Raw genomic sequence first — 26,031 nt, 5'->3', positions numbered from 1 at the left:
CCTGCCTGCAGGCGCTGCCAGATTCCACCCTGGTGTGGGTGAAGGTCTTGGCACAAGGGCTGCCCTCTGAGCATTGTCCCTGCCGGTGCCACCGCGGGATGCTTTCACCCAGGGCACAGCCCGAGCCCTGTCTGGGCATGGGCATTGCAGGCCAAAATCTGGCAGAAATGGGTCTGGGCAGCCCCTGCCCATCCTGCCCAGCAGCCCCGCTCTCCATGGGACAGTATCACTCCAAAGCTTCCCTTAATCTCGGCACTAAAGCAATTACAAAAAGGAATAATCTCAGTACACTTTAATTGAACATCAGCCCCTGCCACTAATTGCAATTAGTTGGACTCCAACAAATAGGATTACAGGGATCCGGGAGTGTTTTATATGAGGCTGGCAGAACCAGCTATTTCTCTGGCAAAGAGCAGAGCCCTGGTGTAAATTGCTGCTTCCAGCTTCGTTAGCCAGTGCTGCTCAAGCGCTTCGGGGCTCCTTGGGGAGCTTGTGCCGAGAGGACTGGGGGGTCTGTGGGGGTCCCGATGGCCAGGAGCCTGCAAGTCCCCCAGCCCAGCCAGGCAGGATGGAGGGGAGGATGCGCTGGACCAAATTTATGGGGTTTCAAGATGGAGGCAAAGGCAACTGAGGAAGAAAAGGCACCATGAAAAACAGCCTGGCAGGTTGTGACCTCGGTGCCAAAGCTGGGGATGGTGCCCTTGCCAAGAGGCTGCCGGTGCCCATGTGCTCGGGGCCGCACGCTGCCTGCACCTCCTGCCTGGAGAAGGGGCTGGCAGCGCTGGGTGCCTCCCCTGCGAGCCCCTCACGTGGAGAAGCCCCTAAGAGGCTTATGGTGCCAGTGGGGAGGGGGGGTCCGGCGCAGTGCCCCAGCTCTCCCCAATCACTAGGTCACGGCCAAGCCGCACAGGACGCTTAAAATCCAAGGTGGGGAACGCAAGGAGGAGGCAAGAGCAGCGGTGCGGGGAGGGCTGGGGACACGCACCAGCCTGCCCTTGGCAGGGATTTTCCATTCCGGGGGAGCACAGCATCCGGCTGCCGGGAAATCCGGGGCTGAGGACAGAGGTGAGCTGCTGTCTGTCCCCAAGGGCAGGTTCCCCCATAGATGAGAAGTGAGACACGACCTGGGCACTGCCTGTATTGAAACTCACACGGGATCCCGTGCTCAAAGCTGTGCAGGTCACCGGAGGGGGGGCTCGGACCATCCCCAGCCCAACTGCCCCCCAGAGCTCAACACACACAAATAAATAGTTTAAATAAGCTGAGTCCAGATCCCACCATCCAGCCTGAAGCAGTCTCCTGGGCGGTATCACCTGCTAGTTTTTAGGGGCTGGGGGAAGATCATTTCTTCTCCGTACGCAGCTTGATCTCCATCCTGAGGATCATTTTAATGTTCTCGTCCTCCACGTGTTCCTCAATGGCGGCCAAGGCCCGTGCGCCGCCATCCCGGTACTGCTCCAGCAGCTCCTCCACGTACCCAACCCAGACGCAGCTGGGGCAGCCGGTTCCGCAGCAGTGCGTGGGTGGTGGGGGGATCGGGGGGGCAGCAGGAGGGACTCCCACTTCACCCTGGGGGGTGTCTGTCCCGCTGTCGCTTCCTGGGGTGTCTGAGGTGCCACCAGCCTTTGCCGGGGTGTCCGAAAGTTCCCGAAAGCCGGAGATGTTGCTGGGGTGGGGGTGCAGGGCCCCTTCCCTGAGCATCCCCCTGCAGCTGCCAGTGCCAACCGGGGGCTCCTGAGAACCACGACCCCACGCTGACGCCAGCCCTGGGGGGAAACTGTGCCCCCCACCTCGGCCAGAGGACCTCCTTCCACCCCACAGCCCCCTGCTCCCAGTGTACCCCGCCATTCCATCACCCCCTCAGCAGCTCACAGACCCCCAGCAGCACCCCCCTACCACCCCATTCCGGCACCCCCTATCCCCCCACATCCCCAGCACCCCCATCTCATCCCCAGCACCCCCTTGCCCCTCCAGCCCCCCCTCCATCCCCAGCACCCCCCTATCTCCCCCAGCACCCCCATCTCATCCCCAGCACTCCCTTGTGTCTCCCAGCCCGCCACTCCATCCCCAGCACCCCCCTATCTCCCCCAGCACCCCCATCTCATCCCCAGCACCCCTTTGTCCCCCCCCCTAGCCCCCCACTCCATCCCCAGCACCCTTTACTCCCCCCCCATCACATCCCCAGCAATTCCTTGCCCCCCCCAGGACCTCCCTCCCCCCCCCCCCCCAGCACCCCATACTCCCCCTCTTGACCCCCTGCTCCCGTGGGGTCCTCCTGGCCCCCCCAATATAAGCCGCCCCCCCCCCCCAACCCGCTCACCCCCCTGCGCGCCCCCGCCAAACCGCGCGCCCCCCGCAGCAACATCCGGCCGCAGCGCCCTGGAGACGGCCGCACCCGAACGACAGCTCTCCCGACCAATAGCAGCCCGGGATGGTCAGCTAATAAGGGTGTGGCGGCCAAGAGGAGCCAATAGAAAGCAGGGGGGCGGGGACGAGGGCCGTGCGGGTCGAAGGGAAGCCGGAAGTGGTGGCGGGGCGGCCGCGTGGGGAGCGGCGGAGCCATGGGCCGGGGACCGGGACCGGGACCGGCCCGGGGCCGGAGACCGGGACCGGGACCGGCACAGGGACCGGCACCAGGGCGGGGACAGGCCGCCCCGCGCCGCGGCAGGTCAGTGCCCGGGGAATCCGGTCGGGATCGGGCCTGGCTGGTTCCCGGTTCGGGGCCTGGTCCAACGCGGGATCAAGGGGTTCCCCAGTGCCGATTGGGTCCTGGCGGGGGTCCCCGCTTCTGGGAGCTGGGTCCCGGTGTGTCCTGACCTCACCAGGTCCAGGTGCTCCGATATCCAGCCATGCCCGGGTCCCCACGTTCCTTCGTGCCCGGGTCTCAGTGCCCAGGTCGCTGTGTCCCACTACTCCCGTGTCCCGGTGTTTTAGTGCAGGCCTCACACCATGTTTATTCTCTCCCAGGAAGGAGAAGAAGGTGGACAACATGAAGCCCAAGCACCCCGACGAACAGGAGATCCCCTTCCGCCTGCGGGAGCTCATCAGGAGCCGTGAGGCCATGAAGCGCCCCGATCCCGGGAAGAGGCGGGCGGCAGGTGGGATGCGGAGCTGGCCCGAGCAGGGGTGCCCAGGGCCCGGCCGAGGAGCCCGCAGTGGTGTAGCTGGAGGCAGCTGGATCCTGCAGTGGGACATGCTGCTCCCCCCGGTGATGTCCCATCTGTGCCCTGCTAGGGGAAGGGGAACCCCCAGATTGTCACTGCTGCAGTAATGTCACCCATCTCTCCTAGAGAAGAAGCAGCAGCCCAAGTCAAAGGGGCCCGAGGCCCAGGGGGACATCCCCGTGCCCAAATTCAGGAGGGGGAAGGGGGAGTCGGAGCGCTCTTACGTCTGCCGCATGGAGCAGGAGGTGCAGCGCGTCCTCTTCCTCACCAAGAACCAGCTGCAGCGGGAGCCTGAGAAGGAGGCGACGGCACCGGAGAAGTCCAAGAGAAAGAAAGAGTGAGAGCAAGGCCACCATGGCTGCCTGGGCTGGACTGGGTCAGCCCAGGCCTGTGCCCCAGCCTGGTTCTGGGTACCTGGTGGGTGCTTTCGCCGGTGCTGCAGCATAGGTCTGGCATCTGCCAGCGACTGGGGGTGCGGGTGGAGGGCTGTGGACCTCATCTCCATGGGGCCTGGGACTGGAGCCACAGACCTGCTTCACCCTGCTGCTGGGCTGGAGCTGTGGGGAGAGGTGTGGGGCCCCAGGTTTTGGGGGGAATCCCGTGGGGTAGGAACTCGCTTACTTGCTCCCTGTCTGGTCATAACGCAGCTCTTCAGGTTTCAGAATAAGAAACTAGAAAAAGCTCGGAAGAAGAAGGAGGAGAAGAAAGAGGCTATGCTGGAGAAGAGCCTGTTCCAAGGTGGGTCTGGTGCAGTGGGGTGGCTGGAGTCACCCCCTGCCCCGGCAGCGTGTGGAGAGGTGGGGGCGAGCTGGAGCAGTGCGTCCCGGGGGAGCTCCTGCCTGACGCCAGTGCCTGCTTCTGTCTCTTAGACACGGTGGCGTTCGGTGAAGTGGTTATGCAGCCGCCCACCATCACCTCACGGCCCAGGGGCCGGGGCCCTGCAGAGCAGGTGAGCTGTGGGGGGCAATGCCTCCTGCCCCTCAGCCATGCCCTTGGGTACCCACAGGTCTGGGCTGGATCCCGGTCATCTCACTCCCTTGGGCTGGGAATCAGGCCTGGAAGGGCAGCGGTGGCCTCAGCCTCCTGCTGACAGTTCCTTGGAGCTCTGTCCTGGCTTTTTCATCCTTCATCCTCCCTGAGTTGTCCCATCTCTGCCCACAGGCTGGACGGAAGCGGCTCCTCCTGACGTCTCGCCTGGGCCAGAGCCAGGCGTCCCTGGCAGCGCCGGTGTCGATGGCTCGCCGGCGCATCGTGGAGGAGGAGAGAGCGCGTGTCATCCAGGCTTACAGGGACATCCAGAGGCGCAAACAGCAGCAGCGGGAGGCGGCACAGGGGAGTGCTCAGGCCCGACGCAGGGTCCCCTGCTGAGCCCAGCCTGGAGGAGCTGGGCCTCCCTGGTCCCAACGAGGGTGTGCAGGCAGAGTGTGGGCAGCACGGGACCCCAGGACTTGAGGGGGGATGGTTGTCCTCATTGCTGCTCTTCTGTTGCTGAGCCTTGGGGCTCCCCACAGCCCCGCACCTCAGCTCGGGGCACCCCACGGGCTCAGCGCTGGAGCCGAGAGCACTGCAGTGCCACAAACCTGCTTGTAGTAAAACTGCCGTTGAGTGCTAATGGCGTCAGCGCGTCTGTGCCTCCCTGACCTGTCCGGATTCCTTCCTGCGTGGCAGCTGGGAAGGGACACGGCTGTGCCGGTGTGTGCGTGGCTGTGCCGGGTGGTGTGCCGGCACGTGTGCCGGCAGATGGCAGTCCCGGCCCGCAGTGGGCCTGTTGTCACTGTCACTAGCTGCCGGCTGGCCCTGGCAGGGCTCTGGTTGCGGGCAGGACCCTTGTTGCTCAGTCTCGGGGGAGACTCCAGTGCCTGGCCATGACATCTCTGGCTCCCACCCTGGCTCCCGGTTGGAGGAGAGCGAGCCGAGCCCCAGGGACGTGGAGCATCCCGCAGTCCGTAGGACTCACCTGCACTGTGTCACTCCTCCGTTGTCACTGCTCAGGGATGCCGCATGTATCCTTAGTCCCTAACCATGCTCACCCCTGCCCTTGGCATCACCACCCAGCCCTGCCTGTCCCTGGCAGATACCCCACGTCATGGTGACCGCAGTGCCCCCCCTGCTACCAGGGATGCTGTTACAGCCCCATCGCTGCACCCACACCAGTCCCATGCCAAGTGGCACAGCCACGAGGCCCTGAGCAATCCAGACCTGGCACATACCCCACTGGGGCTGACAGCCCCCCAGCTCCCAGTCCTTGAGGAGGGATCCAGGGGGCTGCTCCCGGCACAGGGTGGCCCACATTTGCCCGTGGGGCCGGCACGGTGGCTTCACCTGCACAGGACAAAGGCAGTGCTGTTTGGCGGCCCCCGAGCCGTGGTGCCTGCACAAAGCATTGCCTGTTGGAGCGGGGCTGGCCCCGGCTCTGCGGCCGACGCTGACGGCAGCCGGTGGGATCCCGGGCTTCCGGAGGGGCTGGGGCCGGACATGGGTAGCGGAGACACCGGCCGCTCTGGTGTCCTCTGCCAGAGCAGAATGGGGACAGAGTCTTTGCTCCTCATTTTTCAGGTGACTCTGCTGCCCCTGGGACTGTCACCTCTTTCCTTGCACCCCGGGAATGCCGGGCTCTGCCGCACCATGGCTGGGGACGCTGCCCACACCAGCCTGGCTAGGGCTGGGCTTGCAGGCGATGTACCTTTGTTGGGGGGCACACGCTGGGGCCCCGCTGTGCCATGCGGTGCCAGCAGCTGGGAGGAGGGAGCATTGCGGTGGCAGCAGCCTTGGGGACGTCGAGTGCCTGGTGCTGCTTGGAGATCTCCCTGCTGCCAGCTAGTGCCAGGTAAACATGGGTGACGCAGCACAGCCCCGGAGTGGGGGGGCACAGCCAGATCCTGCTGCAAACAGCCAGTTCCCGCAGCCGTCCCCAGCCTTCAGGGCTGCGCCTGCCCTGCCGTGTCCCCAGAGCTGGGAGCGTGGGCACGTGCTGGCTGGCAAGGGCATGGCCGGGACGTCGCACGTGCCAAACTCTTGCTCGCGCATCCCTCGTGCGGGCGCCGTGGCTGTGCAGGGCGCTCGTGCTTGCAGCCACGGGCAACCCCACTGCCGCCAGCCCGGCTCCGGCTCAAGGAGACCAGGTCAGCCGCCTGCCCCCACGGAGCCATTTCAGCCCCTGAATAATTCATGGCATTGCTGGCCGCGGCCGCAGGCTTCCTGCCCGGTAGGAGAAATCGCTGTGGAGGGGAAAGGCAATCTGAGCAGGAGAAACCGCCCCCGACCTTGGCATGTCCTCCGTGCCGTGCCGCTTCCCGCCAGGCAGCCCATCTGCCCGTGGGCTGCTGGTCCCGTGTTGCCTGCCCTGCCGAGGCTGCCGGCTCCCGGCCCAGCGTCCCCATCTGTGTGCCTGGCCCCGGCACACGCTGCCGCAGGGGGACACGGAACAGGGGCTGTGGGATGCTGAGGGCCCTGCTCTGAGCCCCCCCTTGCTCCGTGTCACCCCCCAGGAGAGGGATGTGGGGCTGAGCCCACCGGCACCGTGGTGGAAGCCCTTGGCTCCAGCGAGGTCAGGGATGCGGGAGCAGCCGGTGGCACGGCTGGGTACCCCCTCCCCATCGTGGGCCGCCTGCTACAGCACCGCGTAGGAAAAAACACCTTTATTGGGGCTGACCTGAAAAAAAGGGGGAAGAGGAAGAACAACAGAGAAAGCCACGAGTAGGGCAAGGGGCCCAGCTCCCTCCCTGCTCCCTGGGAGGGTTCCCCAAGCCCCGAGGGGGGAAGGCACCGAAAAGGCGGCCGGAGCTGCGGGGGGCCGGGTTCCCCAGCCCCAGCAAGGCACTGATCCCCCAGACCCCGAGCAGCCCCCCCTTCCCCAGCAATGGGGAAACTGAGGCACAGCGGGAGCCAGACCTGGGGACAGCTTTGTGTCACCTTGTGCCCTGCAGCGGGATGGTGCCGACTCGGCTCAGGGCCTGCGACGTCCCCGGGGCTGGCGAGGATCAGTGTGGAACTGGGGGCTCAGCGCTGGGGGGCAGCCCCGGGCAGGAGTCCCACCGGCTCCCCGGCAGCAGATGGTCCCTGGCCCAGGGGGGACAGCGTGTCCGTGCATCATGAAGGCAGCGAGGGGTCGACTTGGGGTGACCCCGCGGGAGCTGGTCCTTGCGGCAGGGACAGCGGCAGGGATGCGGGGGTCCGGGCAGAGCTGGCGGCTTGCGGGTGCTGCGGCCAGGCGGGACGGGCAGGCAGGAGTGTGGCTCCAGGACTGTGTCCGGACGTCCCCCACGCAGGAACCGGCTCCGGCCGCTGGACGGGGTGGGATGTACGCGGCGGGGCGGGAGGAGGCTTGGCGAGACCTCAGGAGCGGGACAGCGGGGCCGCGGCTGTGCCGGCGCTGCAGGACCCGTGCCACAGGGGCTTCACCACCGGTTCCTGCCGTACGGGGACTGCACCTGCTGGCAGAGCGGGATGGCACTGGGGTGGCATGGTGGTGGCAGCGGGATTGCGGCAAGGGCCGGCAGACCCGGCTCTGGCACTGGCAGGGTGGTGCAGCCTGACTCACCCCGGGGCTCTGGCGTGCCAGGCAGAGCCATCCCTGCCCCTGCCCTCCCACGGGAGATGCTGCAGCAGGGACGGACTTTGCCCCAAACCGTGGGCTGGACCTCGGTGCCCGCTCTCCTGCCCGCTGTGTTGCACATTAACCCACCTGGCAGCTCCTGCCATCCCGCTGGGCGCCGGCGTGCCGGGCCTGCGCCGCGAAGGCGTCCTCGGCTCGCAGCGTGGAGCTGGCGCTGCCGGCTGCCGGGCTGGTGGTGGAGGCGCGGGGCAGGATCACATCATAGGGACCTTCGGTCTGAGGGGCAGACACGGGGGGCTGTAGCGGCACCGGGAGCGCCCCCAGCCCCACAGCATCCCGGGGGAGGAAGGTGAGGGGTAAACCCCCCCCAGCACCCTGTTACAGCGGTCCTTGGGACATGGGGGCGAGGGGAGGCACCCCCCAGAGCCCCCCCACACCCTGGTCCCTGTCCCAGCCACTCCGGTTGAAAGCCCGTCCCTCAGGCAGAATGCGGCCGCCCCCAGAAAGCCCAGCTGGCCGGCGGTGCCGCGTGGCATCGCACTTACCGGACCCTTGTGCATCAGAGCCATCTCGGTGGGCTGGTAGACGCTGGTCAGCAGCTGGCCGTTGTAGCCACTGTATGGGGACACCGGCTTCTTGGCTGCAAAGAGATGGGGATGGTGAAGGGCGGGGGGGGGTATCACAGAGCCACCCCAACCAGGGAGCTGCTCCTCATTAGCAGGTTTAATGAGCTGACTCGGCAGCCGGCTGCTCTGTGCCTTTCCCGAGGAACAGGAGGGATGTCCCCAGGGTTTGCATCACCGCGCTCCCGGCACAGCCCCTGCCCGGCCAGGATTTGTTATTGTAGGGTCTCTCCAGAGGCAGGGTGGTGTGGGTGCCGCTCGGGAGCGCCCACCCTGCCCCGTGGGCTGCAGACACCTTTGCTGGGGCAGGGCTGGTGCCTGCCCGCCAGTCCCCATTGGGGCAGCTGACACCACCCCGTGTTATTGTAGGGTCTTGCCGGTGCCGCCGCGATGGCAACGCTTCCCCTATTAGGAAGAAACGTGGTGGAGTGGCTGCCCGGGGCAGAGGGCCAGGAGCCGCGGGCACCCCATGCCGGGGAGGAAGCACCCCTGCCACTGCTGAGCTCAGCCCAAACTGGTAGACCCAGCCCAGCGAGTTCTTGGGAGCCACAACAACAGCAGGCGTCAATTCCGGGCGGGTCACGGCCAGACGTCTCGCCGCCTGCCCATCACTGCCAGCCCTGGTGCCGGTGCCCTCCGCCAGCCCCGCCGTGGGGGCAAGAGGGTCCCTGGTGAGCCTCGGTGCCTACCGAAGGAGGGCTCGTCCATGGAGAAGGCTTTGTTCTCCACAAACATGCTCTGTGACTTCTGCTCCTTGAGGATGGTCTCGTAGCCCACCCCACGTGTGGGGTAGACGTCGTCCTCGAAGGCTTGCTCGGGTCCCCGCCGCGTCACGTGCGTCACCTCGGGGATGACGTAGAGGAGGAGGAAGGTGCAGGCGTTGGAGACCAGCGCGATGGCCAGCGTGGGGTCATCCCAGCCGGGCTTCTTGCCCACTTGCTGGTTCCCATAGAGGTACATCGCCATCCACGCCACCCAAATGGCCATGGAGAGGCCGGTGGTGGCCAGGATGAAGGCGCTGTGCTTGCGCCAGCGGCCATAGCGGCCGCAGAGGGCTGGCCAGGCAGTGCCGAAGGCGGCCACCAGCAGGAACATGACGTAGATGAGTGCCATGACGAAGTCAGCGTCCTCCAGCCGGCAAGGGTCCGGGGAGCCACCCTCCTGCCGCGCCACCGTGATGATGAGCCACTCGGCGTTGATGATGACCTCCACCAAGGTGAGGAGCAGGGCCACTGCCAGCGTCACCCAGCCCCGCGGGCCCCGGTTCCTCCGCACCAAGAAGTTGAGGGCCACGGCGTGCGCCAGCAGGCAGGAGAAGCAGATGCCGAAGAGAACGCCGAAGAGGAAGCGGCGGGAGGTGCAGGTGGAGAAATCCGGCCCCACGATGAAGTCGAACGTCAGGCAGAAGAGCCCGAAGGTGCCCAGAAGAAAGAAGACCTGCGTGGCCACCAGGCTCTTCTTCTGGGAGTCCTGCATGAAGGGCAGGCTGGCCACCAGGACGATGGTGAGCACGAAGCTGGTCACCACGCCGAGGCTGGCCACGGCCTCCAGCACGATGCCCCAGGCTGCCGAGAGGTCGCAGAGGTTGTAGTAGAGGGAGGAGAGGTCCTTGTTGCAGCCGGAGGGAGGGGTGGTCTGTCCGCCGGTCACAGGGACCAGGGCCAGCAGGATGCAGGCGGCCGCCGGCAGCACCGCCACAGCACCCATCCTGCACCGTGGTGCGGGCGCTGAGCGGGGCATCCAGGGACCCTGTGGGACAGAGAGGGTGTTAGGAAGCAGGGACAGGGGCCGTGGCTCAGCTCCCAGCGCTGTCTGTGCCATTTCCAGGGCTCAGAGCATCTCTGCACGCAGTCCCCACTGAGCATCCCTTCTGCCGGGCCACGGCGATTGATCAGGTCCCGGTGAGCCCTGTCCGCACCGGCAGAGCTGAGTCCACCCCACCACGGCCCAAAGCAACCCCAGATGGGACCGGGCAGACACGTTTCCCCCATCGGCTCCTTGCCTGGAGGCCGGAGGCAGCTGAGAGGGGCTCGGCCCTCTGTGCCCCACAAGCTCCCTCCTGACATGGGATTTCTCCAAGCGCGGCCAGCTCTGGGGCTGTGCCGATCCCTTCCTCCGGTACCCGGAGCAAGCAGCAGCACCGTGCCCGCTGGCTTCCCCGGGAACACCGAACGCAGGCCTGGGTGGGATGGCAGAGGTAATGCCTGGGGACAGGGCTGTCCCCTCAGCTTGTCCCTGCGTGCCAGCTCGTTCCCCTTTCCACTTCTCCTGTCCCACTTCCTTCCTCTGGCTCCAAACACCGACCCAGCACAGGTCCCGTGTCTGGCACTGCCGGCTGCTGGCACGCAGGCAGCTGCAGCCTGGCACGGCACGGCACGGGTATGGCACATCACGGCACGGCACGGGGGTCCCTGTCCCTGCTCCTGTGGCCCTGGAGAGCACGGGGTGGGCACAGGGAAGAGGAGGCAGCGAGGAAGCTGCTGCCCCCCATTGTTGGGGGGTGTGAGGGGGGGAAAACCCGACAGGAGACCTCCGGCAAGGTGACCCCGAGCTGGAGCAGGAGCAGTGCCCGGGGCCGGGACCCCCACCCCCCGCTCCCCGGAGCCCAGGCAGCCCCCTCCCCGCCGCCGGGGCCGCCGGTCCGGGATGGGGACGGGGACCCCCGGCACCACGCTGGGACCGAGCCCCCGCACCCGCGGGTCGTACCGGCTCCACCGCGCCCGGTCCGGCCGGTCCCCCCCACCCCTCCCCGGCGGCTCCGGCCCGGTCCCCCCCCCCCGCCCTCCCCGGCCCGGTTCCCACGCACCTCCCGGCCCATACCGACCCGGTTCCCCCGGCGCACCCGACCGGGTTACCGGACCCTAAACTTGGCCAGAGCCGCCCCCCAACTCCCCGGCTAAGGCGAGCCCGCGGGGGGGGCGGACGGCTGCGAGTCCCCGGTTCCCGACCCGTTCCCCTTATCCCCGCAGAGCTCCCACCCCGCTCCTAAGCCCCGCTCACCGGCTCCAGCCCCCCCGGTGCCCGGCCGCTCCGCCGTGCCGTGCCGTGCTGTGCCGTGCCGGCGGGTGAGCCCCGCTCTCCGCGGCCCCGTTCGCGCCTGCCCGGCCCGGCCCGGCCCGGCCCCTCCCGGAGGTGCGGCTCTACCCGGGGAGCGCGATCGGGGCCGGCCGGGACCTGCCCCGACCGACGCGGGTGGGGAGGGGGGAACCGAGCAGGGACGGGGGTCCCGCACCGGGTGGGGATACCTGCCGCGGGGGGGGGGTAAAGCCCCAGCTTGGGGGGGGGGGGGGTGGGGGTGTTGGACCAAGGGGGGATTGGCGTGGGAGCCCACCTGGTCATCGGTGGAATGAGTCTGTGGGGTCTCAGGTCGGAGGAGCCGGGTCGGCTCGGTCCTGCTGAGCTCGGGGGGACTGCGGGGGCCGGAGCGGGGGGGCTGTGCTGGGGCAGCATCACCAACACGGGGTCTCGCACTGACCTCCTCTCAGTGCTGGGCCGGTGGGTGGGCTCCTGGGGTGGGAGCCGGGAGCGGGGCTCCTTGGGCCGCCACGCAGCGTAAGGATACCCCCCGGCTCCCGCCGGGAAGCCCCTAGGCCTGGAGGGGCCTCCCGGAGGAATGTCAGCTGACGGCTAAACCTGGAGCCCTTGGCAGGGTGGCAGGGGCCTAGAAAAGCCCTTTCTGCGAGGGGCCGGGGGCCCAGATCAGCCCCGGCTTGGGGGCAGTGGACAGATGGGGTTCGGTGGTCCCTGTCCTGGTGGGGGTGGCCGTGCACCCTGGAGCTGGGCATGGGCACCTCGCAGTCACCCCATCCCTGGGGTTTGGGGATGGGGAAGAGCCCTTAGAGGCTCGGGGTGCCCTGGGGGACCAGGGCCCTGCCAGCCCCAGGGGAGGTTTCCAGGCAGGCGCTGCTATTTTGGGAGGGTGAAGCAAGAGGCTGAAGGATGCGGACGAAAGTTCAACGCGCCTCCGGCAGGTCCTCCCCCAACCTCGGGCCGGGATGAAAACAATCCGAGGAGAAAGGGAGGCAGAGCCAGAGCCGGCAGCACCCGTGGCACGAGGACCGGCACCCGCCGGAGCCGACGGGGAGGAGACGGCATGTCTGGGCTGGGTGCTGCACCCGCTGGTGCCATCCCTCTGGCGCTGGGGCCACCCACCCTCCTGCCCTTCTTCTTCCTAAAGAGCGTCTGGCTTCAGGACGGAGTTTGGGGGAGGATCATCCTTCCCCGCCGGGGCACGTGCACACGCGTGTGCTCTCGCACGGCTGCCGGAGCGGGGCGATGTAGTCGGAAGGGCTCTGCAGTGGCCTCTTGTGCCTCAGTTTCCCCACGGAGTCAGACTCGCAGGGCCTGGCAGTAGCCCCCACTCTCCGGCAAAGGCTCAGCCTTGGATAACCAGTGTGGGGAGCTCAGGCCAGCTGCCCTGCCGCCCCCGCGCCGGCGATGACCTGGGCCCCGGTCTACGGTGAGGCCGCGCTGCACGCGGCTTCCTGCCGGCTGCTTCCTTCCACCGCGCGGGGCCGGCGGGTTTCCCGGCTGCTGATTCAGCACGAGCCCCCCGCGACCCCCGCACCCGCCGTGGGGCCGCTGGCAGGCATCCGTCCCGCTGAGGCTGCCCTACGGCCGCACGGCTTTCGCCCTCGCGTCCCCCTCCCATGGCGGGTGATTTCTTCCCCCCTTCCTGTGGGGACCCTCCCGGCTTTCCAGCCCTTGCTGCGTGCCCCTGGGGTTTCTGTAGGTCCTACAGAAACACCCCTCCAGTGAGGCGGCTGCGGGGTAGGTTGGGTGTGATGCCACCATGTGCTGGCTGCCTCGCAGGGACCAACCGTGGGCTGCGAGGGACCGGCTGCCCTCGGTCCCCTCCTGTGGCTGCGTGCCAGGGTGTTTGGTGCCTGGCGCAGCCCTTTCGGCGAGGGCAAAGCCCGGTCCCAGTTCCCTGGTGCCCCGGGGCGGGCTGGGGACTGCGGTCCACACGGTGGGACTGGGCAGAGACGGTCCCCCTGGCACAGCAGCTGCACTGAGGGGCTGGGATGCAGCTCAGCACGGCATCGGGACCTGGGCCAGGCTTCCCCGCTGGCTCACTCTGAAAACATCAGCACGCCGGGCGCATTTTTTCCAGGCTTACCTTTCCTACGGAGCCGCAGGGCCGGGTGCTGGCGTGGCTGGCACGGCGGCAGGGCTGGCACGGTGGTATGGCCGACTGAACCCCGGCTCCGTGGCAGCTCCTGCTCGGCCAGCCGTGGTGGCTCACCTCGGGAAGGCGAGAGCCGTACCTGGAGCTGGGGGGGGCCGTACCTGGGGCCGGGGGGGTCCCGCTTGCCCTCCCTGCTGCCTTCCTGCAGTTGCTACTGCTCTGGCCAGGGCTGGGGAGCTGTTTTCCACCCGAGCCGGTTCTGTCCAGACCGGAGCCCCTCGCCGCCGGCGGACGCGGTCAGCACGTTTCCACCTCCCTCTCCAAGTAAATAAGCACCGGTTGGCGAAGGGGGGGCCGGTGGCAGTCCCGGCCTGCTGCAAGCATGGCCAGAGCTCCTGCCAAACGCTGCCCTTGCCAGCTGAGCCCCCCTGCCCCGTGGCCCCTCCAGCCCCGGCGAAGGGCCCCGGGCTGGGATCCGGCCCTGGAAGCCCCCAGGGACGGGTGCCCGCCGGGTGGGAGGCACTGGCCGGGTTAATATCTAATCTCTTCTCAGTCCTGCTCTCCTCACGTGCCAGAATTAATGGAGCGAGCACCTCCCAGGTACCACCCGCGCCACCGGGTCGGGCTTTAACCCTGTCACTGGGAGTACGGGCAGAGCCGGATCCTGCCTGGTGTAAGGCAGCACCGCCGGCGGGGTCTGCCCGTGCAGGGGACTGATCCGGCTGCGGGACCCCGGGCGCATCGCGGGCAGGCGGGTGCATGCCAGCGCCGGTGCCGGCGAGACCCCATATGCCGGTGGGTGGAGGCTCATCTCGTGAGCACTGGAGGCAAACGCTGCACCCCATCCCACCCCAGTGCCGGGTACGGCTCGGTGGGCTGGGCAAGGGGGAAGCTTGGAGGGCAGGAGGGTCTCTGCACCCTGCCTGGGGCCCCCCAAATCCCCAAGGGCCAGCCAGCTGAGCCCCTGCCCCCCAGGGCACCCCTGGGTACTGTCCTGCCGGGCCTCTGGGGAATTAGAGCGGAAAGGCTGGTCTATTTGGGGGGGATTACGCTAAGGACCTTACAGGGGAATTAAGGTGGGCAATTAGTGGGGCGGGAAGGGCTGGCGGGGGGCGGCTGGGGGTGCCAGCTCCCTGCTCCCAGGCTGTGCCAGCTCCGCAGGGCGTCCTGTCCCTGCCCTCTGGTGGCAGCTGGGGACAGGCAGGCTGGCACGGCACGGCCACTGGCCCAGCATCGCACCAGCTTGGCACTGGTGTAACCGGGAGGGGGGCACTGGTGCTGGGTGCACTTGATGCAGGGGGGGCATCACAAGCCCCTGCCCTTGCAGCCGGTGGGAGATGCTGCACCCTTGCACTGGGGTACACCCGGGGTGCCCAGGGGCTGCCGCCTTGCAGGGCGGCTCTCCCAGATTATCTCTGGGGGAATAACAGGTAGGGGCCAGCTCCTGCAGAGCCCAGAGCTGGGGTCTTACCGTGTGCCCAAGCCCTGCAGCTGGGGATGCGGGACCCCATGGATGCTCCCTCCCAGCACCCCCCCCGAGCACCAGGGCAGGAGCACTGGGGTGGGCAGGGCTGAGAGCTCGGGACGGGGCAGAGGGACCCTGTGCCTGGGGCTGCTGGTGCAGGATGCCCCCGTCCCGGCCATTTGCAGGGAGCTGGACCCAGGCAGAGTTTTGGCCTCAGCACAGCAGTTTATGGAGGAAGGACCGTCCCGCCGGCACCCAGCCGGCACCGTGTCCTCACCAGGGCCTGCAGGAGCTCACCTGTACCCGTCACCCCTCGCCATGGGGCAGCCATGCCCGCTGGATTCCCTGGGACCTTTGGTGCGTCAGTTCAGCACGGGCTGGAGCTGATGCAGGAGAGCAGTCGAGAGCACGGTCACGCTCCCTGGCCGTGGAAGCCCCATGAACCCCACAGCCACAGGGCTGGAGAGGAGCCCAGCCTGAGGGGGGCACACGTGGAGCAGGCAGCAGCTTCTGCCACTGAGCTGGGGGCACGTCCTTGCTGTCCCATGGCTGAATTTCCTTGGGGGGCCAAAGGCTGCGTGTCCTGAGGGGCTGAGCACAGGCAGGGCTGAGCTGCCCATCCTGGTGCGGCTCAGGGAGCGGGCAGGGGTCCCTGGGGTGCGGTGGGTGCTGCTGCCAGGCAGGGCAGCCCGATGGCCCCAAAAGAGCTCAACCAGCCGGCTGGGCACAACCACCTCCTCTTGCCACCACCAGCAGCACCCGCGTTAACCCCCAGCTCCGTGGAGGGTGGGCGCCGCGGGGGCAGCATCCCTGGGGCAGGGTCTCACCGGGTCCTGGTGCGATGCATGGGGCTGGGTGAGTACCGGGACCCCCGGCCGAGCACTGCCCCAGCTGGCAGCAGCCCTGGCTCAGAGGGCCGTGCCAGCCAGCAGCTCCAGCGGTTTTAGGGCTGGGGGCAGAAAGCGGCCGCTGCCGGGTCGGGGACCATGCCGGAGGTGGGCCCGGAGCACCTCGCCCACCGTGCGGCGGAAGGTCTGGCTGACAAAGCAGTAGAGGAAGAAGTTGAGGGTGGTGTTGAGCATGGCCACCATGTTGGCAATGTCCAAGGCCAGGTGCATGCGCCAGTCCCTCTTGACCGAGGCCACATAGAGGTGGCAGATCATGACAATGGTCCGGGGAGCCCAGAGCACGATGAAGACGGTGGTGACGGCCAGGAGGAGGGCCGTGGTCTTGCTCAGGCGGGGTCGGCCACCCCCCGAGCGCCTCCGCCGCTTCAGCTTGCAGATGATGATGGAGTTGGTGGCCAGGAAGATGCTGCAGGGCAAGAAGTAGATGGTGACGCAGTGCACCCACTTGAGCACCGTGTCCAGGGCGGTGGGGGGGTCAGCGTCACGCCACACGTCCAGCCACCAGTAGAAGGGGATGCCCGTGGCCAGAGCCACGCCGAAGACAGCCGCGATGATCTTGCGGGTGCGCTGGGGATAGGAGACGGTGCGGTACCGCAGCGGGTGGCAGAGGGCCACGTAGCGGTCCATGGTCAGCAGGACGGTGACCCAGATGGAGGCATGGTTGGCCGTGAACTCCAGCACATTGACGGTGTGGATGAAGGCGCTGGGCACTGCCCGGGCCAGGATGGCTGTCTGCAGGATGAAGCCCACAAAGATGATGAAGACCTGGGTGAGGATGTCGGAGGTGGTCAGGGCCAGCAGGTACCAGTACGATGACTTCTTGGTCCTCGTGGCCAGGCGGGACAGGGCCACAGCGGTCAGGATGTTCACTGGAGGAAGGGGAGCGTTGTGTGGTGGTGAGGCCCTGGGGCTCACAGCCCCCCCCCCGCCGCAGTACCTGGGACCCCAGGGGTGCCCAGGCCCTCCCAGGGCCGCAGGGCAAGCAGCCCCAGGCCCCAGCTGGGGTGGGGAGCTATAAATATCATGGTGTGGTGGGGATTTGCTGAGCTGATTAATCTCTTCTGTGTGTCAGCCCAAGCAACACAAATACCATCTGTCCCTGCTGCCATGGCACCTGCCACGTGGGGCTGGGCTTTACAGCCGGGAACCACAGCTGGCCCTAAGGCTGGGGGGAGCAAGTTGTTTTCCCCCCACCCCTGAGGACTCTCCTCCCCATCCCCAAAACCCCTGGGTCTGGGACAGGAGCTGAGGCTCTGCTGGCAGCTGAGGGCACAGGCTGGGCTGAGGGTGCACAGCTCAGATGATGCAAGATGGGTGCTGCCCCCCACGCTCCTGGGCAGCCTCCCCCTGCCCCAGACCCCTCACCTGGCAGCCCCAACCCCAGTAGGACGCTGTAATACACGATGGGGAAGATGCCGACCATGCAGGGTGACCGCTCCGGCTCCGGCTGTGCCGCCTCACTGGCCCACACCACCGCCGTGCTGTTGGGCACTGGGACCATCGCCTTCCACCACGGACTGGCTGCGAGGGGACACAGGCAGCGTCAGGGGGCCAAGGGCCCTGGTGGCACCTGGGTGGGGGCTCAGCTGGGACGTGGCACAGGGGGCTCGGGGTGGGTTGGCTCCCATGGGTGCAGTTGCCCCAGGTCTGCCGCCATGTCTGCCTGCAACGGCACATTTTGGAGCTGCCTGCTGTCCATGGATGCTGCAGGACAAGGGACCCAGGATCCAGTCCCCATGGAGACACTGGGGTGACAGTCCCCATCCTTGGAGCGGAGGGTGGCCCCGCTACCGGAGATGCTCCTTGTTTATCCCCTTGGCCCCGTTTACCGCCTCAAAGAAAACCAGATTAAAACACCATGTTCTTGGGGGGCTGCAGGGGGGGTTTTGGTCCTGGCTCCCGACCCGGGCTGGGTGCCACCCGCCGGGACCCAGCGGTGGCAGGGAGACCCAGAGGTGCTGGACGGGGGTGCCAGCAGCGTCAAGGGGGGGGGTCCCAGTGGTGCCAAGGGGGGGTTGGCCACCTCCAGGCTGCCAGCCGGGTCTTTTGCCAGCTCTTCAGGCAGGCCCGCATGAGGCAGCGGCCCTGCCCGTACCCCTCCTGCCCGTACCCCTCCTGCCCGTGCCCCGCGCCCGGATCGGGCCCACGCTGCCCCCCGACCATTCATAAAGCCGGGCGGCACCACCCCCCTCCCGAGCCGTGCGCTTCTACTGGCTACCGGTGTCCAGGCTTCACCCAATCAGAGAAGCGTCTTCCAAGAATGGGGAGGCTAAACCTGAGCGCTGCGTTCTGATTGGTCAGAAACCCCCACTACCAAAAATATTAGCATCTCCCGAGGGGGACCGCGACCCCCCCGGACCCTAGTGCCGGAGGAGGGTGCGGGGTGCAGGGGGGGGTCCTGAGCCCGGGGGGGGTGTGTCCTGAGCCGGGGGGGGGGCTGGTACTGGGCACCGCTGGGGTCCCAGTCCGACCCTGGCCCCACAGGGCCCCCAAACTGGTCCAGTCCCACTCACTGCAGACCCCCGACCGCTCCGGGGCCGGGGGGGGGGCACGTCTCCCCCCGCCGTTGGTCCCGTTCCTGCCCCCCGAGCAGTGCCGGCGGGGTGTGTGTGTGTGTGTGTGTGTGTGTGGGGTCCCACCTCTCCCCGGCCCCGGGAGCCCGGGGGGGCTTTGGCCGCTGCGTCCGGCCGGGATGGAAGCAGGGATCCTGAGCAGAGCCCCGGGCTGGGGGTTGGGGATGTGCAGGGGGACGCCAATTAACTGTAAATTAGATCTGGCTAATCAGCAGAGGCAAGTCCAGTCCCTTCATGTCCCCCAGGGAACTGGGGCATCGATTGCTGCAGCTGCGGCCGGAGCGCATTAACCCTTTCTCAGCCCTGGTCCTGTTTGCTCTGTGAGTGGGGGTCTGCGTCCGGTCTGGTGCCCCCTTTGCCTCCCCCTGCCCGGGGTCCCCCTCCCCAAGCCCTGTGGAAGATGGGCTCTCACCTTGGTGGCCCCCGTGCCACCCGCTGGGCGTGAGGTGCCACCTTCCCTGGGCCCGGAGAGCCACCGGTGTCCGTGTCCTTGCGGATGGCTGTGTCCCAGTTGGTGGCCGTGTCCCCACCGGTGACTGTGTCCCTGTCGGTGACCGTGTCCCCTCCGGCACCCGCAGCATCGCACAGCCTCCCGGGGAGTGAGGGACGCGGGGCGGAGGGAGAGCGGCATGGGCAGAGCCACGGGCAGGGCTAGCGGGGCAGGAGGACGTCCCCGGGCCTCGCTGCTCCCATGGGTGCCAAGGATGGGGTCACCTGGGGTGCTGTGCCAGCCCCGAATGATGGTGACAGAGCTCGTCCCACCCCAGAGCAATAGGGATGGTGGTCCATGTGCTTGGGGACAGCTCGGGCCCCCCATTTTACACAAAAGCCTGTGTCACCAAGCTGGGGTGCATCGTTCCTGTGCCCAGACCCTCAGCTCCCCTCCTTTGGGTGCCGGAGCCCCAGTTTCTGGGTTTGCTGCCCACCCTGAGGTGGGCCGGGGCTGGGCAGAGGTGGGTGCAGGCAGGCAGGGCTGCCCGAGCCTGGTGAGGTGCTGGGGGGCTGGCACAGGTTCCCCACCCCCTGCTCTCTGCAAGCAGGCAGCCAGGGTCCGCGGCCACCTTCGGGGACTGAGAGGAGTGGGTTTGTGTGTGTCTGAGTGACCGTGCACATGAGCGTGCGTGTGTGTGTGTGAATCCCTGCGTGTCCCTGCTGGGCTTTGCTCTGTGCGTGCCTGGGTGCCCACTGGCACAGCTCCGGCGTGCAGAGGGCACGCTGATGACTCAAACCGGAGGGAAAGCCTGCCCGTGCCTCAGTTTCCCCAGCAGCACAGGTAGGGGTGGGAAGGCTGATGTCCCCTGCCCGTCCCTGGGGCCACCTAGCCCCCTGACTCCCCCCTGCTTCCCCAATGCCCCCCAGCCCATGGGGGTAATGCCTTGCGCACAGCCGCGGGGCCGGCAGGAGCCTCCTGGCACAGGTCGCTATGGTGAGCCAAACCTCCGCCGCCACAGCCGCAATTACTGGGGCCAGCACAGCTGCTCTCTTCATCTCACCAGGGGCTGGGGGATGGATGCCCTGTCTCCTCGTGACCCCCAGCACCGGCCCCATTGTCCCCCCATGGCCCGCAGCCCATGCCACCCTGACCTGTAGCCAGCTGATGCCCCTGTGGGGGACACATGAGGGTCCCTGGGCCGTAGGGTGTAGCGTGGGCTGGCACCGTGCCGGCAACTCACCAGGCACACGCTCCCGGCAAGCTGTTGTTTTGCAGGCAGGTGGTTAAATGAGGCATCGGTGGATGCGGTGAGCCATTAACCGGCTGTGCCATGGCGGGGGCCCCTCATTCCCCAGCTGGCCTGCGCCTCGCCGTGATGCAGGAATGCCCACCCAGGCTGTGTGCTCTGCTTGCACCGTGCTCTTGGGGCTCCCCTGCCCCATGGGGCCACGGAGCTCGAGCCGCAGCCCCAAGCCAGGCATGGCATCGCCTGCCTGTCCCTGCGAGGGGCTGGGGAGCCCCAGGACCACGGCACAGTGCTGGCCGGGCGGCTTGTCCCCAGCCCCTCCACCCGTGGGTCAGGGCCAGATGGGTGATCCCCATCCCCCCAGGAGCTGCGGCAACATCTGCCCATGCTCAACATCTGGAGACCCTGTCTAAACCCAGGCCCCTGGCTCGCCCCCCCCGGGCCATGGCTGTGCTCGGAGATGGGGCTCCTCGGCCCCACGTCTCCATCCTCCTCAGGGATGCAGGTGCTCTGGCTCCAGCTCCCACGTGAGCCCAAAGAGAACCTGTCCTCAGAAGCCCTCACCGGCACAAAAGCAGCCCCTGGCTGTGGTGGCAGCACCGGGTGGCACCAGGCCAGGGCTGGGCAAGCTGATGCAAAGGGGCAGATAGGCTGAGCACCCCCCGCTCGGCCAGAGCCCCCCTGCCTGGCACAGAGCCCCAGCCACCACCATCCTACCCCACTGCATGCACAGTGGGCTGCCTTTGCCCCGCAAACCGCTCGCTCCCCCATCCCACTGGCTATGGCACGGCGTCCCTCCTGCTGCAGGGTGCTGGTGCTGGCAGCACCGGTCATGGCATGGCATCTCCCCATGGGTCCCGGGGAGGGAGCAGGGCGTGAAACGGGCACCAGCCACACCACGCTGTCACCTCGCTCAGCAGCTGAACACAGAGCTGCAATACCATGAGCACCGGCGCTAATCCCGTCAGCCTGGACAGATACTCACTCGATAACTGGGAACCGTTAATATCCCCCCGCGTGGCTCCGGCACTGCCACATGCTGAAGGTGACAGCATCTCCCCGGTGGTGTCCCCAGGAGGGGGGGGCCCAGGCGCTGCCTCCCACGGCATGCAGGGTCCTCCTGCACCCTGGGGGCTGAGTACGGTGCCCAGCAGCTCCTGCCCAGGGAGCACCAAGCTGTGGGGCAGGGGGGGCTGCTGCCCGGCATGGCAGCCCCCCGCCGCCTTCACGGGGAGGCCGGGTGGGGGGGTAAGGGACTGCCGTACCCGCGTGAGCCAGGCTGCCGCCGTTTGTGGGGTCTGTTGTCCTGGCTGGGGGTCCCAGTCCTGGCTCCCCACCCCACAGTACTACTGGGGCCAAAAGTGGGGTGCAGACACTCCCCGCTCCGCTTGCTCGAGCTGCGCCAGCAAATGCTTCCACAAAGGTGCCCATCTCCTGCAGCAGGGTGGGGGCACCCAGCACCACCCCCAGCCCCGTGCCTGAGCCGCACTGGCCACGGTGTGTGGCACCAGAGTTACGAGGGGGGCAAACACCGCCCTGGCTCCATTGCGAAGCCCCCCCAAGAGCCATCGGGGTGGGCGAGGTGCCAGCGGGGGCCGGCACAGGGCACCCGCACGGTGCAGGCAGCCTCTTGGCTGCAAAGGCTGGGAAAAGGGCAGGCAGTTCCTGCCGGCAGCCCGGATGCCATGGTGATGGTCTGCTGCCGGCATGAATACCCATGAGCCGGGGGGGAGCGGGGAGGCCACGGTGAGCTGTGCCCTGAATGCAAAGACCCCGCTGCCGCGTCCCGGCGGTCTGGCGGCACAAAGGGCTGCGGCCACGCACGAGGCTCCGGCATGGCGTAGGGCTGCGGCACGACACGGCAGTGCCCGGCGGCAGCGGGAACAGGCGGCAAATGGAGATGCCCCCATGCCACGCTGGGGCTCACCGGGTCACACCCCGTCACGCCACGCTAGGGTGCGAGGCTGGGGTCCGGGGTCAGTGTGGGATGGACGGGGGCTGGAAGCAGTTCCCTTGGTAACGGCCGGTCCCAGTTTCCACCAATCGATGTGGCGGCGCGGGCGCGCGGGCTGGGAGGGCTCGTGGCCTACATAAACGCCAGGCGGGCACCGCACGCCCGTGCCGCGCCGAAATCCGGCAGATGCGCTTGCGAAGCCATGGCCAGGCTGACGGGCAGCCAGCCCGTAGCTGCTCGCCGTTGGGGCTGCGCCGCCGCTGCCTTCCTCCTCCTCCTCCTCACCGTGCAAGCCGGTAAGGGTAGCTGTGCCGGGGGGAGACGTGGAGGGACCCCCGTGCTGTGGGTCCCGCTGGCCTCGCCGGGTGCCGGCGTAGGGCTCGGCCGCAGCACGGGTGGCCGGTGATGCCTGCGGGAGGCTGAGCACGGTTCTTCAGCAGCCGTCGCGGCACCTCGGGAGGGATGGATGCGGCTCCTGGATGTGCCGTGCCCCACAGCCATGTGCCACGGCACCCAGAAGGTGCCGGGGGGTAAAAGCCGGGCTGCACTCGCCGCAGCCCAGGGAAGGCTCGGTGCTGCGGGCATCGATGTCTGGCACCACGGGGTGAGGGGCTCCCGATCCCCTTCCCCGCTCAGCCGGACTTAAGCCGTTGCTGGGAAGGGTAATCTGCCGGCTCACTGGCCGGCAAGATAGGGATTTGAGAGAGATGGGGCCAAATTCACCCTGGGGGAAGGATGCTCTGGGGAGGGCGTGGGAGTTGTGCTAGGCATGAGGGAGAGGAGGAGAGGGAGGAAGGCTCCTTGTGCCTGCAGGAGCACGGAGACCCCTGCCTTGGTCCATGTCCCCACTGGGAGCCTGCCACTGCAGGGACACGGACACGGACACGGGGGGACGGTTGCCCCCAGTGTGTGCCAAAGCTGGGACCAGGTTGGGCTGCCAGCACACACAGCTGGAGGAGGGGAGCGAAACTTTGCCAGGCAGGAGATGCCAGTTCACGGCATCAGCGAGGAGGCAGGGATCGCACGGGGCGCAGGCACAGTACGGCAGCTGCCTGCTCAGCGGCACTGACCTGCAGCGATGCTGGGGCAGCCGATGTCCCCAGGCTGCTCGGACCGCGGGAATGCCGTCCCTGGGTGCGGCAGCAGAGCGTGCCTGGCTCCCCACACTCACAGGCTCTCGTGTGCCCCATGTGTCAATCCGGGACGTGGGGGGTCGGGGGCAATGCCCAGGGCTTGCTCTGCCCTCAGCAGGGATGGGATTGGGGCTGGCAGACCGGGCTGCGAGCCAGCGCTGCCCGGCACAGGGCCATTTCCCAGCACGTCCCAGCCTGGGACATGGTGGTCTCACCCCTTCTGCTGCAGAAAAGAAGTTTTTTGTCTCCTAAGGACACAAATGTCCCCATGTCCCCTCATCCTCCCCACACCCCCTTGGCACCAGCCAGCCCTTCGGCACTGGGGAGAGCGGAGGGAGGATGCACACAGAACCCCAGCCCCCTGTCAACCATGCATCGCCCCACAGCTGGGCCCCGCTCTGCCATGCCCCTGCACCCCGTGCTGAGATCCCAGGGAGCAGCACAGGGACGGTCCTGTCTCCCCACAGCCCAGAAAGCCGACCTTAGCGGCGATGCCACGGCGGCCACCATCAACCACTCGCTGACGCTGCTGCAGCGGCTGCAGGAGCTGCTGCAGAACGGCAACGGCAGTGACACGGTGCTGCGGGTGCGCACGGCCGCCTCCGACGAGGCCAAGGTCTTTCACACCCACCAGCTGCTGCTCAGCCTCCAGAGCGAGGTCTTCGAGAGCCTCCTGCGCAACCAGAGTGTCATCACCCTGCACGAGCCGGCCGAGACTGCTGCGCTCTTTGAGAAGTTTATCAGGTACGTGGGGACCCCATGGGATGGGGACATCAGGAGGGATGTAGCTCCCCTGGGGACCGTGGGAACCCCACAGGATGGGGATGCCCAGGGGGATGCAGCCAGGGAGGGGAAATGTTCCCTTGGGGACCACAGGGACCCATGAGATGGGCATGTTGGGAGGGATGCAGCCAAGGAGGGAGGATGCTCCCCTGGGGACCCCATGGGATGGGGATACCCAGAGGGATGTGGCCAAGGAGGGGGGATGCTCCCCTGGGGACCGCGCTACCAGACCCTGCAGCTGGTCAGGGAAGGGGATCGGGGGACACCAGCGTCACCACCCTGCACTCTGCCCCAGGTACCTGTACTGCGGGGGGGTCTCCATCCTGCTGCACCAAGCCATCCCCATGCACCAGCTGGCCAGCAAGTACCGGGTGTGGGGGCTGCAGCGCGGCGTGGCCGACTACATGAAGACCCACCTGGCCAGCGAGTCGAGCCAGGGCCACGTGGTGGCCTGGTACCACTATGCCGTGCGTATCGGGGACTCGGCGCTGCAGGAGAGCTGCCTCCAGTTCCTGGCCTGGAACCTCTCGGCCGTGCTGGGCAGCGCGGAGTGGGGCTCGGTGAGCGTGGAGCTGCTGCTGCTGCTGCTGGAACGCTCCGACCTGGTGCTGCACAGCGAGCTGGAGCTCTACACCGCCGTGGAGGGCTGGCTGAATCGCTGGCAGCCCGAGGGTCCCGTGGCCGAACGGGTGCTGCGCGCCATCCGCTACCCCATGATCGCGCCCAGCCAGCTCTTCCGGCTGCAGGCGCAGTCGGCGGTGCTGGTGCGGCACTACAGCGCGGTGCAGGACCTGCTTTTCCAGGCTTTCCAGTTCCACGCCGCCTCCCCCCTCCATTTTGCCAAGTATTTCGATGTCAACTGCAGCATGTTCCTGCCCCGCAACTACCTCGCACCCAGCTGGGGCTCCCAGTGGATCATCAACAACCCGGCACGGGATGACCGCAGCACCAGCTTCCAGACCCAGCTGGGTCCCAGCAGCCACGACGCCGGTAAGCGGGTGACCTGGAACGTTCTCTTCTCGCCGCGCTGGCTGCCCGTCAGCCTGCGTCCCGTCTACTCGGACTCGGTCTCGGGTGCCGTCCAGCCGGTGCGCATCGAGGATGGTCGCCCGCGGCTCGTCATCACCCCGGCCATGAGCAGCCCCGACTTTGCTGGTGTCAGCTTCCAGAAGACGGTGCTGGTGGGCGTGCGGCAGCAGGGCCGCGTCTTGGTGAAGCACGCCTACAGCTTCCACCAGAGCTCGGACGAGGCGGCCGATTTCCTCGCCCACGCCGACTTGCAGAAGCGCACCTCCGAGTACCTCATCGACAACTCCTTGCACCTCCACATCATCATCAAGCCCATCTACCACTCCCTCATCAAAGTGAAGAAGTAATGAGGCAGAGCCGGGTCCTGCCGCCGGACTGTCCCCAGCCCCACAGGGGGGATTGCGCTTGGTCCTCCTGCTCCTAGGTAGACGGAGGTCCCCGTGCTGGGGGGGGACCCCAGGGCTGCTCTCTGCCGCCCACCCCTCCGCCATTGTCCCCCTGCCACCTTCTGTCCCCATTGCCATCCCTGGATGCCTGCAGGGAGCTGGGGACAGGGGACACTGGGAGCCCCCCAGCCCTGTGCAGGTGGTACAGGAGGCGAAATGTGCAGTCCACGGCCACGGGCACGTCCTGGGCTCACAAACCGCAATGGGCGAGAGGATGGGGACAGAGACAGCCCGTCCCTCCTGTGATGCCATCCCTGTGGCACTGGGGTCCCTCTGTACCAGGCAGCAAGGTGGCGGCGCTGGATCCAGCTGCCGGCATGGGTACCCTGGCAGCAGCACCCAGGGCTCGGTGGTGAGCTGGGTGCGTGCCCAGGCTGGGGCGGGTGGTCCGGCTGCGTCCCCTGGCAGAGGAGGCTCGAGGGGCACCGACCCTGCTCATGGCCGGCAGCTGCCCCATCCCTGCCCGGGCACCCCCCCACCCCCCTTTCCAAATAAAAGCAGAAAATGAGTGTGGGGAGTGCGGGGGCATCTTTGGGGGGTTCCCTGTCGTTGGGGATGGGCAGGGGCACGTCGGGCTGTGCACAGCAGTCA

At 67.6% G+C, this 26,031-nt stretch overlaps 5 protein-coding genes across 9 annotated transcripts; 2 read left to right on the top strand and 3 right to left on the bottom strand.

Moving 5' to 3' along the window:
• Window positions 1-277: 277 nt before the first annotated feature.
• OXLD1 (oxidoreductase like domain containing 1) lies at window positions 278-2,563 on the bottom strand. The gene is made up of 2 exons (XM_069799405.1): window positions 2,321-2,563; window positions 278-1,734 (listed from the first exon to the last, which is right to left on the bottom strand). The coding sequence occupies exons 1-2, from the start codon at window positions 2,561-2,563 to the stop codon at window positions 1,342-1,344; spliced, it is 636 nt and encodes a 211-aa protein (XP_069655506.1). The 3' UTR covers window positions 278-1,341.
• On the top strand, window positions 2,532-4,776 carry CCDC137 (coiled-coil domain containing 137). Its single transcript, XM_069799404.1, has 6 exons — window positions 2,532-2,668; window positions 2,968-3,098; window positions 3,291-3,501; window positions 3,820-3,902; window positions 4,034-4,113; window positions 4,326-4,776. Exons 1-6 carry the CDS (start codon window positions 2,562-2,564, stop codon window positions 4,530-4,532), a joined length of 819 nt encoding a protein of 272 aa, XP_069655505.1. The 5' UTR covers window positions 2,532-2,561; the 3' UTR covers window positions 4,533-4,776.
• A 2,011-nt stretch (window positions 4,777-6,787) lies between these two features.
• GPRC5C (G protein-coupled receptor class C group 5 member C) lies at window positions 6,788-14,423 on the bottom strand. 5 transcript variants are annotated; one of them, XM_069799396.1, is made up of 5 exons: window positions 13,632-14,423; window positions 9,032-10,091; window positions 8,265-8,359; window positions 7,849-7,995; window positions 6,788-7,594 (listed from the first exon to the last, which is right to left on the bottom strand). In XM_069799396.1, the coding sequence occupies exons 1-5, from the start codon at window positions 14,313-14,315 to the stop codon at window positions 7,562-7,564; spliced, it is 2,019 nt and encodes a 672-aa protein (XP_069655497.1). In that variant the 5' UTR covers window positions 14,316-14,423; the 3' UTR covers window positions 6,788-7,561. The 5 variants fall into 5 exon arrangements, with proteins under 5 accessions (XP_069655497.1, XP_069655498.1, XP_069655500.1 ...); XM_069799397.1 differs by lacking the exon at window positions 13,632-14,423 and adding an exon at window positions 13,462-13,621; XM_069799399.1 differs by lacking the exon at window positions 13,632-14,423 and adding an exon at window positions 11,818-11,912.
• A 341-nt stretch (window positions 14,424-14,764) lies between these two features.
• GPR142 (G protein-coupled receptor 142) lies at window positions 14,765-17,692 on the bottom strand. The gene is made up of 2 exons (XM_069799403.1): window positions 17,209-17,692; window positions 14,765-16,712 (listed from the first exon to the last, which is right to left on the bottom strand). The coding sequence occupies exons 1-2, from the start codon at window positions 17,342-17,344 to the stop codon at window positions 15,844-15,846; spliced, it is 1,005 nt and encodes a 334-aa protein (XP_069655504.1). The 5' UTR covers window positions 17,345-17,692; the 3' UTR covers window positions 14,765-15,843.
• Window positions 17,693-21,876: 4,184 nt separating this feature from the next.
• Window positions 21,877-25,952, top strand: BTBD17 (BTB domain containing 17). Its single transcript, XM_069799402.1, has 3 exons — window positions 21,877-22,345; window positions 23,650-23,926; window positions 24,261-25,952. Exons 1-3 carry the CDS (start codon window positions 22,252-22,254, stop codon window positions 25,339-25,341), a joined length of 1,452 nt encoding a protein of 483 aa, XP_069655503.1. The 5' UTR covers window positions 21,877-22,251; the 3' UTR covers window positions 25,342-25,952.
• The last annotated feature ends 79 nt before the right edge of the window (window positions 25,953-26,031 follow it).

Source organism: Haliaeetus albicilla, chromosome 12 (assembly GCF_947461875.1).
Source record: "Haliaeetus albicilla chromosome 12, bHalAlb1.1, whole genome shotgun sequence".
Taxonomy (NCBI): domain Eukaryota; kingdom Metazoa; phylum Chordata; class Aves; order Accipitriformes; family Accipitridae; genus Haliaeetus; species Haliaeetus albicilla.
Note: the sequence above shows the minus strand (reverse complement) of the source record. Positions and strands in the feature narration are given on the sequence as shown.